The sequence below is a fragment of the Pagrus pagrus genome (genome assembly GCF_965226575.1).
Source record: "Pagrus pagrus genome assembly, chromosome: 3".
NCBI lineage: Eukaryota > Metazoa > Chordata > Actinopteri > Spariformes > Sparidae > Pagrus > Pagrus pagrus.
Genome location: NC_140187.1, coordinates 34,897,033 through 34,917,199, shown reverse-complemented (window position 1 = coordinate 34,917,199; position 20,167 = coordinate 34,897,033). Strand labels below are relative to the sequence as shown.

The 20,167-nt window shown below is 40.1% G+C and overlaps 1 protein-coding gene and 1 long non-coding RNA gene across 3 annotated transcripts in view; one reads left to right on the top strand and one right to left on the bottom strand.

Annotated features, from left to right (window-relative positions):
• Positions 1–20,167, bottom strand: part of LOC311255056 (copine-9-like) — a 345,151-nt gene that overhangs the window by 67,482 nt on the left and 257,502 nt on the right. Inside the window, exons 7-14 of one of the 2 annotated variants that reach the window (XM_084349210.1) lie at positions 19,671–19,734; positions 17,431–17,534; positions 16,971–17,042; positions 16,752–16,856; positions 5,760–5,801; positions 2,446–2,521; positions 2,094–2,147; positions 1,853–1,914 (exon numbers count right to left, since the gene is read on the bottom strand). In XM_084349210.1, coding sequence (XP_084205336.1) covers positions 1,853–1,914; positions 2,094–2,147; positions 2,446–2,521; positions 5,760–5,801; positions 16,752–16,856; positions 16,971–17,042; positions 17,431–17,534; positions 19,671–19,734 — 579 coding nt within the window. The remainder of the gene's footprint in view (positions 1–1,852; positions 1,915–2,093; positions 2,148–2,445; positions 2,522–5,759; positions 5,802–16,751; positions 16,857–16,970; positions 17,043–17,430; positions 17,535–19,670; positions 19,735–20,167) is intronic. The other variant, XM_084349211.1, reaches the window with a different exon arrangement.
• LOC311255058 lies at positions 10,149–15,977 on the top strand. The gene is made up of 3 exons (XR_014622314.1): positions 10,149–10,227; positions 15,587–15,676; positions 15,767–15,977. It is a non-coding gene; the product is annotated as an uncharacterized lncRNA (long non-coding RNA).

Genomic DNA, 20,167 nt, shown 5'->3' with positions numbered 1-20,167 from the left:
CTGTGCTGTGCGCTGGGCGGCACCATGTGCACCTATATAGGCAGGTGCCTGACCACACCTCTTCCTCTCTCTTCCTCTCTGCTGAATGATCCCTGTGGTGGTGGCTGCAGCCTGGCGTGGCGGAGCAGTCCGTGCGGCACGATAACGCGGCCGCCAACGCTCTTCACGGTTGTCTCGAGGTAATGCACTCTGCCTGTATACTTTCTCCATTCCAGTGCGCAATTGGCGCCGTGTGCGCACTGGTGACACCGGTGTTTGTGTGTGTGCAGTTGGCTGTTGGTGCGGAGGGACAGATCGCCCCGCTTGGAGCCTGGGTTGGTTGGCGTCCGGTCCTCCTGGCGAGTTGGCGTGGTCTGCCCGGCTGTATCAGCTGGCACCAGACTCGGCTGACTGATGGCTTATTGCCCTTTTTTATCTTCCTCCTCTGTGTGAAATCTTTTATCGAACCTGTGTCCTGCGTGCTAATATCAAGTGAAAACTCTATAGTAAAATAGTAACCTCCTCTCAATAATTTCCCGGGGGTGAAATTCCCCTGGGTGGCGTTGTCATGGCAACTGATTGAACCACTCCGTCACATATGCTACAAATGAAACTTTTGAATAGTCAATTTTAATGGTCCCATCAGTGACCAAAATAAGCTAATAAGCTAACAGGTTTCACATTGGCAAGCTTGTTAGCTTGGATAGCTTTATTTCTCCTCTTCAATAACTTTTTATTTAACAAAAACAGTGAAAATGTGTAGCTTACAATGGTGAACAAAATGACAGGGTGAGTAAACAGAATGGTAGAGAGAAAATTGAGACAAGCTCTGGCATCTATTGGGTCTGAGTAGTGCTAGCCCAGCCAGCTAGTGTGTTAACCATTAGCTCTTGGTTCACAGCTATAGCAGTTAAAGCAACACAAGGTAGTTTTACGACCATAAAATACTGTTTCTAAACTCAGTTAAGTGGTAGAAAAATGGTTAATAGGATGAATAGGATCTCTGCAGCTTGAGGGGGGTCGCGCCGGCAGAAACCGCACTCACTGTTTTACTTCCCAGAGCGGGTATTCAAGACTGATGCTACTGGATTTGTAAGTCATATATTACATATATACATATTTATTATCTTACCGACTTTTACTTTGAGTTGATAGTTGACACTATGAACGTCTTGTCTTGTATAGTTGCAGATTCCTTAGTTCATGTAGATAATCAACGTAATTGTTGAACAGTGTGGTCGGGAGGTAACGTTAGGCTATTGTTGTTATCGGTAACGTTAGCATGCTACTTACTGTTGTGGTACCGAGTTGGTTGTAGTTCCCGAAAACATAGTTATATTTCCAGACATTACTAAACACATTCACGCCCAAGCGTCGTGTTTTGGAAGTAACTTAGACGGTGCAATCATTATAACCAACTCGGTATGAGAATAATTCTAGCATGCTAATGTGCTGTGTAGCCTATATGCTAACAAACTACCAACTGCCATCTCTGAATCTAGCTTGTTGTTGGCACTCGAGTGAGGTTTTTTCAGGCGATTTTGTGATTCGCCGGCTCCGTCAACAAATTCACATGTATTCATTTTCCCCAGGGATGCTCATACAGCGACAGTATTTACGACACTGGTAACAGATAATTGCGCTTCTCAACCAGCTGGTGGTAGTAATGAGTCCAAACTACCTAGTGTTGCTTTAACCAACTAGTTCACCATGAGTAGTTATGAATAATCTAGGGCCAAATATTTCACAAGGACACCCATATTTATTACAGAGTTCTACTTTCTGTGACCAGGCCTTAAAACACCCCAAAATCCCAGCATAGTCCTTTAATTGCTTCCCATAGTCACATATATTATAGAGATGGGGCTCTTACCCTCCTCTGATGAAGTCAACAAATGTGTATTCTGACTCCACTTTGAAAGACAGCAGAGTCACCTTGAAGATGGAGAGAAAGTGAAAGGAAAAACAAGAAGGCAGAGATTGATCAAATGGAGGCTGACGCCGAATACCATCTGACATGTCACTGCTGATATGACCAGAGACTGTCTTTGCTATGACTTATGTCCATGAAACATGTGACTGCTGCTGATAAAAGACACTCCAACAGGTCTTACCGTCCCTGAGTTGACGTATTTCTTCTTCTTGCCTTTCTTTTTTGGATTCAAAACCTTGACCGAGAGACAGGAAACAAGAATTAGTTTTCGAACTAAGCTGTGCAGAAACGTGTAGTCATTCATTGCAAGCCAAAGCTATTGTTGGTGGACATGTAAAATATATTGTCCCAAGATGAGGGCTGGAATTTATAATACAAGAAACATTGCTTAAATGAATAATATAAAACACTTTTCCAAAAACATTGTTACATTTTTAAAATCCTTTTCACTTTCAGGAAAATAAAGTTTTGGAAAAAATCATATTTGTTGATCAAAGTTGTTCAACTTTTTCTTTGCTATTCTTGTACTTTACCTCATAGACATTGAACTGGCTTTGGCCTCTGGACAATTCTCTGTAGCTGGTGGTGAACTCTCCGATAAAGTCATGACTGACAGATTGATTTGGACAGGAGTAGACACAGAGAGAAGACAGAGGAAAACTACATCAGAAATTTGCTTCATCCAATAAACCACACCATAGACCATCATATTTACACTGCATTTCAACATGTTCTCACTCCCACCCACTCAAATACGTCAACTTGGTCAGCGGCCTTAAGCTTCAAACTATGACGCTCAACCTACCCCTCAATGTCAGTTTTGCATGTTAAGTGGTCTGCGTTCCAATTAGGAATAATGCATAATACGAAATGTATAGTTAGACTTTTGAAAAAAAAAAGCTTTCTAATAAGCAGTTTACACATTATGACATGTATTACTTGGACTGTTGTTTTTTTGACTGGCTCTAAGAATACTTGGTTAGGTTTAGATAAAAGATCATACCTTGGCTTAAAAACCTATGCTCAGTCTTGTAATTTATTATTACGGCATTGACATCTTACCAGGCTGCTGTGTTTGATCTGTTGGGAATGAGACGTTGAAACTTAACACTTTACTGATAAAAATACTGCAGTTAACAAAAAGAAAGGCGGACATTTTCTCTTATTAGACTTACGTTACAGAAAAGGCAAACTCATTACAACTCTCACTTCAAAATAAAAGCGCCATTAAAGGGGTCACTTCAAAATAAAAGCACCCTTAAAGGGGTCACTTCCTGTTAACACAGGACACAATATCACTGCATTACAATTTGCTTTTAACAACATTAAACAATTTCACAACAGAGATTACATACAAAGTTAATGCAAAGATGTGAATAGATACAATTTTGCGTCTAGTCGCACCTTTCCACAAATTTTGCGTATTTGCGAGTTGAAAATCATCAACTTAAGTTAAAAACATGCTGCTCAGATCCAGCCAGCTCTAGTGGAGAGAGGCAGGTGCAGATCCAGACCTTGTGAAAAACGATCACCGATATACATATATTCATACATCTAATATTTATTTTTAACTACAATAAAAATGTATAAATGGGCTGATTTATTGCGCTTCATTTATTCAGATAATATCAAGGGTCATCTATTAATCTAACTGTAGACTGCCTAATTCATAATTAAACAGCATTTGAATTAGCATTTAATTTTACTTATTGCCCTGTGCATCGTGACTGCGCTTCAAGAATGAAAGTAAAGACGGTTTTCATGAGCTCAACACATTTTCATCTGAACATGAAAAATCTCCTCCAGCACCATCATACTGGTAAATATCAACTCCCTCCATGTCCTCAGATTGTCTCTGCATCTCAATATATCATCACCTGAAGCTGTGCCTGACACCAGCTCTGCCTGTGTATGCTGGTATTTAGAGGGGAATCCTCAAGGCGAAATAATGAGTTCATCTCCCAGCAGGGGAAGAAGGAGGATGAAAAATAACAAAGGGAAAGAGAAGAAACAGAAACAAAGCAATGATATGAAGTCAAAGTTTTAGGAACTAGAAGGGAAAAAAGACGTCTGAGCATGTTGTGATGTTTGTTCATGCAGTTTTCTAATGTTGTCATGCATGTTGATATGATGCACTATCCTGTAATCACTGTGTCCACCCTCCTCCGCTTCCTTTTATATTATGTAGATAGTGTCTATTGTGCCCCTACATTATACATACTGTAATAGACTTAAAAGGACTACTTAGTTGTAATGAGATGTTCTTGCTTCAGTGGTTATGAAGTAGCTTCATTATTATTCCACTGAAAAATTATACAGCTAAACCTTAAAATTATGTCAAAATTAAATGTTGTTAAAAGAAAGTTAACCTGGCCTTTGACCTTCCTCTCCACGTAGTCAACATGGCATTAATTACTTGCTGTAGCTGTCTGGGAGAACTGTTTTATAGTTGTGGAGGGTGAAGTGGAATTATTAAATGCAACAATAAATTCACTTTTCAGAACCCAAGTCAAGATGCTAGTTGATTTTATAGCAACAACCAGAATATTGTATATTTTGGTTTACAGTCTGGAATTAATAACTGTGATTTTAATTATGATAATTCTGCACTTGAGATGTCTCCTATCTCCTCACATCCCTCCTCAACATACACATTGTATTTTAAAGTGGTTCACTTAGTATTTACACATTGCTTTGCTGTTGGTGTGATTGCAGAATAGGAAGGTGTTTTGAGTAACATGACGTTATGACATTTTAGGCCATTTAGCAGACACTTTGTACACCTGCCGTGGCTGCCATGCAAGGTGCTGACCAGCACATCAGGAGTGGTTTGGAGTTCAGTATCTTGACCACTTCGACATGCAGACTACGGGAATCAAACTAGCAACCTTCCCATACCAAGACGCTGGCTCTACCCTTGAGCCACAGTCGCCCCTTGAAACATTTTGACTACATAGTCTGTGGCCTGTATTTTGGAAGACTAGTATGGTGAGGTGTGCAACAACCCGGTGGCTAAATGGACTTTTGTAATGTGACTTTCAGGTGGCATTTCTATCCAGGCTGTACATTAGGCTGCTTGCATACAACTAATTAGACTGACTTTGGTAGTGTGTTGTCCATGCTTTCTGTTATAATTTGTCACTGATACTGAGATCAATAAGGGTAGTTATAGAGAAACATGGGTCTAGTAGCTCTCTTGGACTACAATATCTAGGATGAATGATGATGACTTCACTTGATATTTTCTGTGGCAATCAGTGTTGGCTTGGCCTATTCTTTTTCTCACTGATGGCTGATATCAGTTTGGTCTTTCTGTGTTCAGTGGACAGAATGTTCAACGATGTGAGTCGGGGCCAGAGGTATGGGGATGTTGGTCCTTATTAAGGCCTTATTCAGACCAAATCAGGTGTTGGTGAAAACACACCAGTCATCCCATTCATTCTGAGTATGGGTAGTGTGTTTAGGTGGTGATAGTGTGGACTGCAGGGGCTGCTGAAAGAAACAGTGGCCATGCGGCAAAAAGTTGAAACGGAATTAACTTTTTGAGAAACGCATCACAAAGACATGCCGTGGTGGCCAATCACGTAAGCCAGTGATCAGGCCTGCAACAGTAACACGAGACCAGACAGGCTGAGAACCCCACTGTGACCTCACTCAGCTGCACCCTCTCACCTGCACGTTGTTTTGGATTTATCATCCAGCGTGTGCCAGGTGGGTGGCTTCTGTTCTAATACCTAATAATTTGACTGAAAAAACTGCCCAGAGACAGAACAAGGTGTGTAAGTTTCTACCTGGAGCTGAAAATGAATAAAGAAAAAGAGAACAAAAAAACATAAAGAGAATTTACCTTCCATCTCTGTCCCAGTCATAGACATCCACCTTGACTGTCCTGGAGGGAGGTGAGATTCATAGAGAGGAGAGAGAGTGAGGGTAAGAAAGAGCAGCAGCACAGAGACGAGATGTAAAGAGGGGCAGTAAGTCAGAAAGTAAACTTTTCTGGATATACCAGAAACCAATGCAAAGCAGTTAAAAAGGATGCAGATTAAATGATATGCAAGATGGCTTCGTAGAGTGAACATCGCTGAAAGCCAGCTCCGGTGGCATTTATCAGTATATGTCTTAATTATTCATGTCTGTGCAGTAAAAGTATGGAATTTTGAGCAGGAGGTACCCTAACAAGAGCCTGGACGGTTATTTTTTGCAAACTTCTGACAGTATAAAAAAAACATCGAGAAGACCTGCAAAGTCCACTTCTCCCTCGAGCCCTGGTAATAGAGGTGAGCTAACAGATGCTAGCGCAAGTGCAATGGAGCCAAGACTTATTCAAGCTTTGGATAAGATAACTGATAACCTCACTAAAGTCATCGACACCAAAGTTGCCACGGTCTTAGAGGGCCATTAAAGAACAGACCTCGCATTTACAAGCAGTTGCCACACGTATAGTTGAAGCTGAAGAGCGAATTGCTGATGTTGAAGAGGCGGCTACATCCTTGGAGGGCGCAGATGTAATGTGCGTGTGATTGGCTTACCGGAGAACACAGAAGGGTGAAATCCTGTTACGTTTTTAGAAAAGTGGGTCCCTGAGTATCTCCAGATGACTACGGAGGACGTCCGACTATGGCTCGACCGGGCTCATAGATCCTTGGCACCGAAACCCGGCCCAAACCAGCATCCAAGATCATTGATACTGAGGTTTCACAACTTTCCGGACAAACAACGAGCAATGGAGGAAGCGCGTTGGCTTGGCTCTCGCGGATCTGATCAAGATGACTCCTCACCCAGAGAACCCAAAGTCTCCTTCTTCAACGACTACTCAGCTGAAGTGTTTCGAAGGTGTAAAACGTTTGACGACACCAGGACCCGACTAAAGAAAATGAACATGGATTATGCTTTGCTCTATCCGGCTACTCTAAGGGTGACGGTGGATGGAAAGCAGAGAAGATTTGATTCACCAGAGGACGCCGAGTTGCTGGTACAGTCATTAGAACAAGGACGCAAAGGTACGTCAGACTGACATGGACCGGACTCAGATGCTGATAAGTTACATACGGTATGTGAATACCTCCTGTTTGACTGTTATGTAGACGCTATATATCTTATTTGTGCAGCACACTATAGCCGCTGCGAGTAGGCTGAAGTGTATGTTTTTTTTTTTCCTCTCCTTTTGCGAGTGCTGAAGCTAACGCCACAGAGTGGTGTGGCTTAATGATAGGTCTACTGTTGTTTAGGAAGGAAGATTGGATGACAAGTTCTTTTGGCTTGCTATAGAAGAAGTTAGGAATTCCCTGCAGATTAAGTGGCAGGGACAACCCCCTCGAGCTTTTGGGTTTCATTTGTTTTTTCTGTATTATAGTTCTTGTTCACACTACTACTTTTGTTTTGTTTTTCTTTTGGCTCAGTGTATGCATGTATGGTATCATGTGTTTGGGATTCATGTCAAGATGCTCCCTCTGCATAAAAGGTTAAGTTAGGCAATATGGCAAGTGATAAGTTCTATGTACATGGAATATAAAAGGGGTTCAGAATCCTGTTAAAAGGAGGAAAGTGCTATCTTTTTTGAAAAAAGAACATTGATATTGCTCTTTTGCAAGAAACACATTTGGATGACAAGGAACATCTTAAATTGCAACGGGAAGTTGTTAATCAAGTGTTCTTTTCCTTGTTCACCTCAAGAAGTAGAGGAGTGGCTATATTAGTGAGAAAAAATTTGCAGTTTTCAATGTTGGACTGTAATAAAGATAAAAATGGTAGATATGCTATTGTTAAGGGTGTCTTACAAGGTATAGTTATCTCTATTCTGAATTTGTACTACCCTCCTGCACACCCCTCTGACTTTATAACAAAGGTATTCTTAGATTTATCTGAGATTCAGTCAGATATTGCTATTATGGGTGGAGACTTTAACTGCATACTAAACCCACTTATTAATAGATTACCCTCTAAGGCTATGCCTCTTTCTCCGCAAGCCAAAGCACTAAGTTCTATATGTGAAGAATTAGGACTTGCTGATGTTTGGAGAACGATTCACACTGCAGAAAAAGCTTACACTTTTATTTCTGTACCTCATGGTTGTCACAGTAGGATTGATTAGTTTTTCTTGTCAGGGCTTTCTCTAGTTCCCTCGAGTTTTGACTTGCTCTATTGGCAGTATTTTGATTTCTGACCATGCCAATGTTATACTGGACCTCTCCCTCAAGGGTATAAATAGTGGAGTTAAATATTGGAGGCTGAACACATCTATTTTGAAAGATAAAACTTTTGCTACTTATTTTACCACTGAATTCAGAGACTTTATCTCCATTAACACTTAATCCACAGATAACCCTGCTCTACTGTGGGAAACTGCTAAAGCATATGCTAGAGGGCTGATCATTTCTTTCAGCCAGTAAAAAAAGGCAAAAAAGAGAAAAGCAAAATGTGTTAATGGATGAGCTTAAGGCTAAAGAAAGCGCCTCTTTTCAGTCCCCATCTCACACTATTCTGAAAGAAATATCTGCAGCCAGAATGACCTTAGACAATCTTTTAATCTATTAATCTTAAAATGAGGAGTCCAAACTTAGATTTGTTAGACAGAAATTCTACGCACATGGAGATAAGCCTGGGAAATACCTGGCATACCTTACAAAAAAAACGAGCAGAGTCACAAACCACTGCAGCCCTTTGTGATACTCAGGGCAACTGTGTATATCACAACAAGCTTATAAATTACACATTTAAGATGTTCTATCATAATCTTTATACTTCTGAACAGCCAAATGATGCGTCTGAGTTAATGGATAGGTTCTTTGCCCAACTCAGCTTACCCACTATACCGCCAGAACATAAACTTGTTCTTAATTCCCCTATTTCCAGAGAAGATGTGGTTAATGCCATAAGAAATCTACAGAATGGAGTTTTCAGGCCTGTTAGTAGACCCTTTAGTCAGACTGTTTAATGATGCATTCTCAAATAATGAGTTACCCCAGTCTCTGAGAGAAGCGAATATCTCTGTTCTTCTCAAAAAAGGGAAATGCCCAGAGTCCTGTGCATCTTACAGGCCCATATCCCTTCTTAATGTAGACCGGAGGATCCTGGCAAAAATTCTGGCTACACGCAGGATACAGGATCAAACTGGTTTCATAAAGGGGCGGAACTCTTGTAACAATGTCAGTCGTCTTCTAAATATCATTCAGGTTTTCCAGCATACTCAAGGTGATGGTCTAGTGCTTTCTCTGGATGCAGAGAAAGCCTTTGACCGAGTTGAATGGTTATATCTATTTTACTGTTTGAATACATTTGGTCTAGGGGATATTATATTAGATGGGTCAATGTCCTGTATAGTAATCCTCAAGCTGCCATTATGGCTAATGGGCTCAGATCAGACAGCTTCCCTGTACATAGAGGAACAAGGCAGGGGTGTCCCTTATCTCCCCTCTTGTTTGCCGTGGTTATTGAACCATTGGCAGAGGCCATAAGAACAGCCCCCTCAATACAAGGCTTGCAAATTGACGGGGTACATCATAAGATAAGCCTTTATGCAGATGATTTCCTAATTTATATTTCAAGTCCAGATACATCAATACCTGCGTTACTTAATATTGATTTATTTAGCGAATTTTCTGGTTACAAAATTAATTTGACAAAATCAGAGGCCATGCCACTTGGGAGTCTAAATTCAGTACCTAAAGCACTGCCCTTTTTCCCCTTTAAGTGGTCTCCAGTGGGCTTTACCTATTCAGGTATATTCATAACCCCTACATTTAAGCAAATGTATAAAGCTAACTTTGTTCCCTTGTTTGAGAAAGTGAGGCAGGATTTGGAGCGTTGGAGTTCTTTGCCTGTCTCCTGGCTAGGACGTATAGCCCTAATTAAGATGAACATATTGCCTAGAGTACTTTACCATATCCAAATGATCCCTGTTTTATTTTCTAATGGGGCTGTGGAAAAAACTAAATGGCTGGCTTAGTTCTTTTATATGGAGCAAACCCAAACCACAGCTAAAGATGGCTACTTTAGAACTGCCAAGTTCTGAAGGAGGCTTAGACTTACCAAATTTTACAATTATTGTTGCTGTTGTTGTTGTGACTGAATGGCACAAGCTTGTTAGCAATTAGAGTACATTTAGGTTTTAAGCAAATAAAATAAAGTTTATTTGTACAGTACCTACTTTATATCAAACCTTATTAATTAATTTATTAAATGAAGTAGAATGACACAACAAACTTAACAGTATGGATGTACTCTATGTTTGAATACAGCTACAAGTCAGGCATCATGCAGCAGCAGCGCTACCACATCAACCACACCACCCTTCTCTGAAGGTCAGCTTGAAGCAGGTGAGTTATGTAATTGCATGTTACAGCTGCAGTCACATTACTGAACAATACTATGGTTATTCATAATTTATGCTTCAGATGTGTTTATTGCCTGATGTGCTGTTATTTGTAAATCACTGTGTGACCTTACTGAAGGATTAATAGGTGTCTAGGCACTTGTCATTTAATGACACAATAGATGCCTTTGCTGCAAGGAAGTCCAGGTGTGTAGAATTTAGTTGAAATTTAGTTGAAACACATGCTGGAAAGAGTGACTTGAAAGTTCATTGTTGTTGGGGGCGGGGAGTAATCTCGCCTAGGGCACCAAATGGGCTAGAGCCGGCCCTGCGTAGACTTGAGGGGAGGTCAAAACTAACATCAGTTTTCACTCCTATTCTTAACAATCCAGATTTCCAGCCAGGGCTACTTGACAGTGGCTTTAGATGGTGGGGTAACTCTGGCATTAATGTATCGAAAGATTTATTTTCTGATTATTCATTAATGTCATTTGGTCAGATAGTTGAGAAATACAATATCCCCAGACATGAGTTCTTTCGTTACTTACAAATAAGACATTATATAGTGCACAGCACAACCCTAATTGGTAACACTGACGTATCTCCCCTTGAGAAAGTGCTGTTTGGAACAGTTGGGAGAATGTCTATCAGTCTACTCTACAGAGCTATGCATGCTGTTCCACCTGTGACTTTACAAGAGCTTAGAGAAAAATGGGAGAAGGAACTTTATGTTACAATTAATGATACTGAGTGGGAAGATGAACCTATGCAAGATCAATTTCAGTATGTAATCGTACCAAGTCAATACAATTTAAGATTTTGCATAGAATGCATATATCCCCTAACCAAAGACACAATTTTAATCCCACTTTGTAAAGGATAACTACCGTTTTTTAACTTTGGTGTCATTTTTGTTCGGACGAAATTAGATCCAGTGGAGCGCCGCGTATATCCATATAATGCGAGTGATCCGGGCACCGAAGCGCAGCCTCTATGAGCATTATCTGCCACAAAACTAGTTCATTTCACCAATATTTTGTTACGATACGCTGGTGCTATTCCCCTCTGAGTCCGGGCTTGTCTGTTATCAACATCTGGGGTCTGTAGGTTGACCTACTACCTCTGACCTGGAAGATGTCATCGCTGAGCTGCGCGCGCACCCGCGACAGCCGGCTTGTTTACCTGTAGCTGCTACTGCTAGTTTGACCCCTACCTGACCTCCTGGTCTCCCCCCGACATGTCCCTCCTCTCTCCACCTGTTCATCCCGTCATTAGTGTGTCTGTATATAGTCTTTGTTCTCCCTCATATCTTCGTCAGTTCGTTCCGTGTTACTTTGTTTCCCGTCCGTGATGTCCCATTCATGTTTCCGTGCCCTTCCATGTCGTTCCGACTTCACCCGACTTAGCCTGTGTTAGCCTGTGTCCGTCTTCATCCGTCATCCTCCTTCCTGGTCTGTCTTCGTCCTTGAAGCTCTCCAGTGTTTCCTCCAGTGTCCCCTCGTTTGGTATGTTTCTGGTTTTGGTTTCTTGTTTCTCTTTTGATTTGTACTTTGCTTTTGTTTGCACTTTGTGTTAGCTTTTTGTTGCTACTTTGTTTTTGTTCCCAGTTCTCGTTTTTCTGTATTCCTCATTTTTGTATCATTCAGCTTTATTTAATTAAAGCTCGTCTTCTGTTTTCCCCAATCCTGCCTCACCTGTGTGTCTGCATTTGGGTCCTCGTTTAGTATAACCTTAAAACATAACAGACACTTCTATCTATAGTTAATTTCCCCACTCATGTCAACTGTATTGGGGTTGAATTTTTATGTAAAAATTCAGCCCCATCAGCCCCAAATTGATCCAAGTTAATGGTTTATTGTCCATGTCGTACAATTATTTAGATGTCTGTGAGATTCTTGTTGCATTGCCTCCATGTTGGTCTCAATAACACCAGCGCTGGCCTGAGACTGAGAGCACGGCCGACTGCTGGCATTATTCTGACCACCACAGAGTGCAACCCCATCTTCAGCAGGCCCGCTCATTACATAATTTATATTATTTATTTTACTGTTGTCATACCAAATAAAAAAAATCTTTAGAAGTCAGTATTTACGGAAGCCCTAAAGGGCCATGCATTCATACATTTTATTTCCTCCATTTTCCTGTGATAACGAGTTAATTAGGGTCCGGGCAGCTAAGCTGCCAGGACACTATTGTATTCCTAGGAATTCTTTCTTCTTCTTCTTCCGAGGAAGTCATACTTCCCAAGGGCGAAAACTCACCAAACTTTACAGAAATGTCCGGCCCCATGCCAGATTTACTTAATTCCAAGGACATGTCAATATTCCTCCTTGGGGGGGGGGCACAATAAGCATTTTAAATTTAAAAACTTTAAAAATACCTACAAAATCAACAGTCATGCTACAGTTTTGAAACTTTCACCAAACTGTAGCCCCAATACTGCTGAAACTTTAGTCCATTTCTTTTCAAAACCTGTAAAACTTATAAATCTCCTCCCACAATTTTTGCTCAATTGTCACCAAACTTGCTAGAGAGCATCTTCAGACCTTCCTCCACAAAACCTGTTTCTCTGATTTTTGATTTATCAAAAATTATGCCTACAGTGCATCAAAATGTTTGACTGTAAACAGTACTGTAAACATATACTATCAAATTCTTGCTAAATACATTTTCAATCTTCCTGAAAAAAATTGAGATTATTTTGGAGTCATGGTTGATGGAGTTTAGCAAATATCAGAATTTTATCTCAAAAACTAAATTTTTGAGAACATTTTGAATTCTGCTCTCATGGGAACAACTGGAGTCAATGTAAGAGTGGCATTTTTAAACATCAGATTTTCTCTTATGAAGCAAACCACTTTAAGTTAAAAACAAATCACCAACATTTCCATGCTGTCGAGATGCAATTTATGTATTATCAGATTTTTGTTCAGGTAACAGAATTTCTTTCTTCCAGCCAATTAGCTCAGTGAGTAAGGAGCTGGTGCTTGGTGTCAGGGGTTGTGGGTTCAAGACCCAGCGATGATGATGATGATGATGACGACAGATCAAAATGTCAGATGTCCTCAACATGAATCACAAGACAATTGTCCTGATGGTGGCATCACAGCAAGCCTCTAAATTAAATAAAAACAAATAGCTTGGACTGGACCATGGACCAAAGCTAACCAAATTTTGCACAAAGGTCCAGTCTCATGCCAGATTACCTCAGCTGTAAACCCAAGCCAATAGTCCTGATGGTGGTGCTACAGCAAGCGTCTAAAGTTCAAAACTTTGAAAATTCATAACAAATCAACCATACTTGCTACAGCTTCAGAACTTTCATCAAACTGTAGCCTCAATATTGAAGAAATGTTTGTACATTTAAACCTATTAAAAATTATGAAGTACATCACTCAGTTTTTTTTCAAAAATTGTAAAACTTCTTAAACCTATTTCCTCTCTCCTCCTTTGATTTATCAAAAATTGAGCCTCAAAAACGGATTTTTTCACAGCATTTAAAATTTTTCTTTCATGTGAACAATTGGAGTCAATGCAATAATGACATAGCTAAACATCAGGTATTCACTTATGGAGCAAATCAATCATTTTTAAAATGACCAACATCTCCATGCTGCAATATGTGTATTTTCAGATTTTTGTCTTGATAACTGAATTTTTTACAGTGGTTTCAAATCTGCCTAGACAACAGTGAATGGCTTACTCAATTTGTGAAGCCACTGTTGTATTGCCACTTGCCAATTAGCTCAGAGTGATAGATGACAGTCTTTGGTTCCAGAAATTGTGGGTTCAAGCCTCAAGTGGTCCAAAATGAACATTGTTGTCAACTGTCTTGTCTTCCTATTCTCCTGTTTGTTGCTCAGAATTGCCTAAATTTGCCAAAACTAGCCCAAACCCGACCCATCGCTGCGCAGCAGCTATAATTTCATTTGTTTTCTCGAGATCTCGAGACAACAAAACTTTGTTTTCCCGAGATAACGATATAATTAATTCAAGATCTTGAGAAAACAAAACGATAGCATAGTATATATAGCAGGAAACATCATTCAGTGTAGTAATGTTAGAGGAGCAGGAGCATATCGATCACCGCGTCACATATCTGTTCAATCAAGGCCTGACACAGGCTGAAATAGCATTATGCCTTGCTATTACAGATAATATACACATTAGTGTGCGTAATCTAAAAAGACGGGTAGCAACGCTTCAGCTATATCGGCGGCGCAATCTAAGTGAGCCTGACATCGTTGTTAACTACATAGCTGCAAGCTATGAGGTCCTGGGCGTCTCCATAATCTCAGGCCTATCATATCATAGTCATCATCTCAAGATCTCGAATTAATTATATCGTTATCTCGGGAAAACAAAGTTTCATTATCTCGAGAAAATTATCCCGTTATTTCGGGAAAACGGCAGTTGTTATTTCGAGATAATAACTCGAGATTTCGAGAAAACAAATGAAATTAACTCGTTATCAGGGGAAAACGGAGGAAATAAAATGTATGAATGCATGACCCTTTAGGGCTTCTGTAAGTATTGCCAATAGCAGATGAATGTTTTATATATGGATTTATATATGTTTTATATATAATGTTTTATATATGTTTTATATATGGATATAGTGGCTTGGATAAAGAACTCTGGAGACTTTGGGCATTGACAAATATAACAATTATCTCAACTCATATCCATACATCAATGAAATCCTAAAGTCAAAACTCTTCCAGAAGAACAGTTAATCCCAAGAGTTTAAAAAATGTATTTAAAACTTTTAAATAAATGAGAAAACAACATGGAGTTGTATTCCATTATTACTAGAAGTGCATTAATTAACTTATCATACCAAGTGTCAGCAAGATGAAACATCTGGGCCACTGTAAATTCATGTACGGCAGGGGTGCCAAAAACGTAATGGTAATTAGGACACAGACCATCAGCAAGCACATATTGTGTCACATTGTTAGATGCAAAGTGGTACTATATGGAAGCCCTGAGAGGTAATCCTTTTTCTAATTCTCATCTAAATTCTTGTCTTTCATGTGTTTATGACTTAGAACCAGTAAAACATGTTTTCTCTGGATCATTTTACAGAGTTCCTTAATTTTTCATAGTACAATGATCCCAAGTTCCCTGAATTGACTGGCTTCCTGCAAAAGGGGCACTCTTCCTTTTCTTTATGATTTCTAAATTCTATGCATGTCACAAGGCCAGCGCCCTGACAGTTTGTGTTGCATGTTGGTCTGTTTTGTTTTGTCGCTCTATCTGTTTGTATGTCTATGTCTCCTTCCCCCTCCCCCTTGCACTCTGTCACCTCTCCTGGACCTGCCTGCCTCCCACTCCACACCTGCCCTGCTGCTGCAATCAAGCAACCTGATTCCCATCAGCTCATCACCCAGTCGGCACTTCAGTCCTGCCTCAACCGTCAGTCTCTGCCGGATCGTCATTCAGTCCACACGGTTTGTCGCGTTCTAGCCAAGCCAAGCCTCAGAAAATTCTGATAGAAAGTTTTTTGTACTTATTCTAACTGCTGCCTTTCCCTGCTGCAGTTCCTGCCCCGCCTGCCTTCCTGCCAGCCTGCCTTCCTGCCTGCCCAACAGCCCGTCCTCTTGACTCCCAGTCTGCCTGCCACCCCAGCCATCACCTCCAGCCCCCCAGCCGCTGTCTTCCCCCTGGACCCACTCTCCAGCCCATCGCTCCCCCTTTCCCTCACCTCACAACTTCTAATAAACAGCTTAATTCTGCCAGTTGGTGTCTGTATCTGGGATCCTAGCAAAGGCGTGACAATGCAACATATGTTTTTATATATATATATATATATCTCTATATATATATCATTCAGCGTCTCTGAACCATTAACCATTAAAACAAGGGTCAAAATTCAAAATATATGCAGTATACTACATTTTTATTAGGGCCCTCAACATCATCACAAGCATCTATACAAGTTTCATTTTGTTGGACAAGCCTGTGTTGTTAATGATAAATTAATTGAATATTGAAATTATTGGTGTAAATTAGGGATGCAAAAATATTCAATATTTTATCGAATCGTTCAATACGCCCTGTTTGGTTCAATACACAAAGGCAAACAATACAATACAATACAGTTTTCTGTTTAACTTGATTGGATACTGCAGTTTTTTATGGAAGGCAATTAAGATAAGTGTGAAATTTTTATAATAAGGTTTGTGGTTTGATTATATCTGCTTTAAATTATTTTTACATGCAATATTGCCTTTGCTAGTGTGAGTAGTTTTATATTAAGATATCGAAACCGTACCGTTACCGTGACCCAAAAACTGTGATGCATACCGAACTGTGGGAAAACTGTACTGTTGCATCCCTTCTGGACACCATGCCTACTCATAATTCTTTCTGAATTAATTGTGAAAGTCAATTTATATCAAGAAGACGTGAAGTGTTTAAAACGATGAAGATAAGCTCATTTATCACCTGCTAGCAGGCAGCAACTCCTCAGGGATTGGTGGATCATAATAACATCTAACCTCTGATCCTGTGCTGTGCCCTCACCTGTCATAGTCTCCATTACAGAGTGCTCGAACAGGGATGGTAAACGACTGCCAAACAGGGTTCAGATTGTTTTTGATCACCTCCGTCTTGTGGCAGATGGTGAACCTGGAAGAGACAGCTCAACATGGTGAGGATAACAATTCCAAAAAACATTTGTTCAAAAAGATACAGGGTAATTGGAGAAAGAGTGGACAGGAAATGTGACAGAAAGGTTCTTACAGTGGTTTGATTTCCACTTCCTGTAGTATGTAATATGTGATGTTCTCCTCTGTGTCAAATATCTTTTGTTCCCTGGGTGAGGATTCAAAGGTAGCTCATTCAGACATGCAGACAGCCCTTTGAAATACAGCTCAACTGAATGAAATCTTCAGCATAAGACAGCAGAAACAGAACAGGCTCGCAGAGGGGTTTTGATCCTGAACTGTACGTCTGAAATATTGAAGGCTACACTGAGTACAGATTAGAACTTTCTGTCTCAGTGTCAAGAAAATCTATTAGCCCGTCTTCCATGTGACGGGCAGGAAGCTTTGTAACTCCTCATGGGACTGGATCCAACAGAAAAACAGAGAACAAGGGAAGAGTTACGACAGAGGAGCGGCACACTCGCCTCAGCTGAAGGACTAACAGATGGACTGAACAACACATGATATACAGTCATTTAACAAACACACACACTTACGTCCCATCCTCGTTGCTCCGGTAGAAGACAAGGAAAGGGTCAGACTTTCCGAAGAAATCCTTTTTATCCAGCTTGTTGGCACACAGCTGCATGGTGGCTATGTCCTGAGAGAACAACAACAGATTATTTTTAAAACCTCACCTTCATTTTTCAGAGTGTGGTTTACTTCAGTCTTACCCATAAAAACAAACTGTGATTATGTGAAAACACTGAAAAATAGACACAGGGGTGCAGTGATTTTGTTTGTGACCTCGAAATTAAGGTTTCCACATCATCATGTGAATATGCAGAAAGGAACAAAGTGAAAAAAAAGGATCATCTGTTTAGACTTTACACGCTTCAGTAGTTTGGTGTAAGTGAACAGAATACTTCACTCATGTTTCTTTCATTTCACCTCAGCCATAGAAAACACCTGTTTCCCGCCAGTGGGGGCTGCAACGATCAACCACTGCTTCAGTCCCTATAGGGTCACTTGCTGAATTGGATTTGTGTATTTTTTCAGTGAAATAAATATAAACAAACTAAAAATTTTATAAAGCTTTACTAACTTTGTCTCAATCAAAAACTATTCCCTCCCATCACTTTTAAAGAATGAAATGCTGAAAACGGAAAACATCCAATACACACAGTCATTCGTGTCATCATGTCTCAAAGTCAAGTCAGGTCACAAGTCTTTAACTTCCAACTCAAAGTTGGGTCTCAAGTCATTTTTTTTTCCCATCGCAGCAAGTTGCAAGTCATCACAATGACTCAAATCCACGTCTCTGCAGAGGACCCAGTCATGTTTAAACAAACAGTGCCAAATTTCAATACCTGGAAAGCAGATTGTGTTGGCAATTCAAATAAATATTGATAAGATTCTTTATTGTAAAGCTTAGAATTTTGTCTTTTCAGCAGTACTCGCCATATATGATATGCAATACAGCAAAAAGCATTTCAAGTAATCAGTAGCTTTGCCATCGCTTAAGAATTAACACTCATGGAATAGTTTGGTTTCATCTTGAACTGGAGCATCTCTAGATTAATTCCAAACCTGATATGTCATCATCCACAACAAGTCAGGTACAATACGAGATGAATAAATCCCTGTTATTGTTATCTTTGCCATCTGTAAGTCTGGCGGAGATTGCTTTCTACTGAGTACACTCTGCAGTGGTATATTCATAGCAGTTTAAAGAATTTCAAAAGGTGTCAGGCCTTATGATCAATATTCTTCTGTTTAACATGCAGTCAGAGTTTCACTGTTCAACTGGAGCCTTTCAGTTTCTTAGAACTAAAGTTTTTTCTGTGAACACATATTTAATGTCTGGCTTGTCAGAGTGCACACTGCCTGTTTTTAAATCTCGCCTCAAATCTCATTTTTATTCTTTGGCTTTTAATTCAGTATGAGAGTGGCCTCTGTCTGTCCTTGTGTCTGTCTTAACTGGTCTTTGTGTTTTTTTGTCTTTGGTCAGCTGTTGTTGTTTTTAAATGTGCTTTATAAATACATTTTGATTGATTGATTGATTGATTGAATTGTATGGTCCAGGTACAGAAGAGTGAAATGATCCCTCTGATTAATCTGAGACATCTGTAAAGACAAACTGGTGAGTCATTAATCTTAAAAGCTTCAACAGAACTGATATATCATCCATGAAACTAACCAGGGATGTTTCTCCAGAGACAGGCCACTTGAAGCAGAGCTAATAAATGTGAATGTAAACTTTGTGTTATGAAGACCTCAAGGTCTATAGTATACCATCATCACCGGTATGGCCTGCAGTCTGACTTTAACCTAAAGCAGGGTGAACTTCACTGTGTGTGTGCATTACATTAAACTTCTCCCTCTGTATTCAAATCATTAGTAGCATGGATGTAATTGCATGTGTTTGCACGTAATCGTGCATACCACGGTTAGCATATTTGTGTGTGGCCTGCATGTGCTTCTCTCTTTGATTGGAGTGTCTAATTATTTACCCACTGTGGCAGGAAAAGGGAACTATAAGACTGGATAAATAATTCAGCGTCACAGAAAAAGTACAAATTTACTTTCCCTCCACTTGATGCAGATGACAAAAGTTGGTGCGGTCATTTAAATTCAAGTTAAAAATGGACACACACAACGTCACTGTCATGAATTCAGACTGTAGTGCTTAATGTGTGACCTCACACTATGTGTGTGTGTGTGTGTGTGTGTGTGTGTGTGTGTGTGTGTGTAAGCCTAGAGAAACACAGGATCCTGAGCATGATCTGATACTAACCCGGCAGTTACTGAGCTCCTCAGCTGTGAAGATGATAGTTCCACACTTCTTCCCAGGAATCCCACTGAGAGACAGACAGACAGAGAGAAAGAGAGAGAGAGAGAGAGAGAGAGGGAGGGAGGGAGAGAGAAAGAGGCTGAGAAAGAGTGGAGGAGTACAAAAGCAATACAGACTGGTCCTGCAGTTATTTGTGATTAGGGAGTTGAGTGTCTCCACTCTCTCATCATCAGTAGTGTTTTGCCGTCTCCCTGTAAGGACTTTGTCACCTGACTTCCTCCTTGCTTCCAACAGACAAGAGTCATAATTAATAAGGCCACTACAGGTAGTCGATAATTGCCGGCTTTTCACGGCTGATACCTGTAAGATAGGTGATAATACTACATCTTTTTATTATGAAAAGAAGTTTCTAACCTGTAATTTATCCACACCTGAGGTTAAGAAAGGGAATTTGACTTTATATCATTGACACAATCATCAGCTAGCATTTCAGTGAGCGT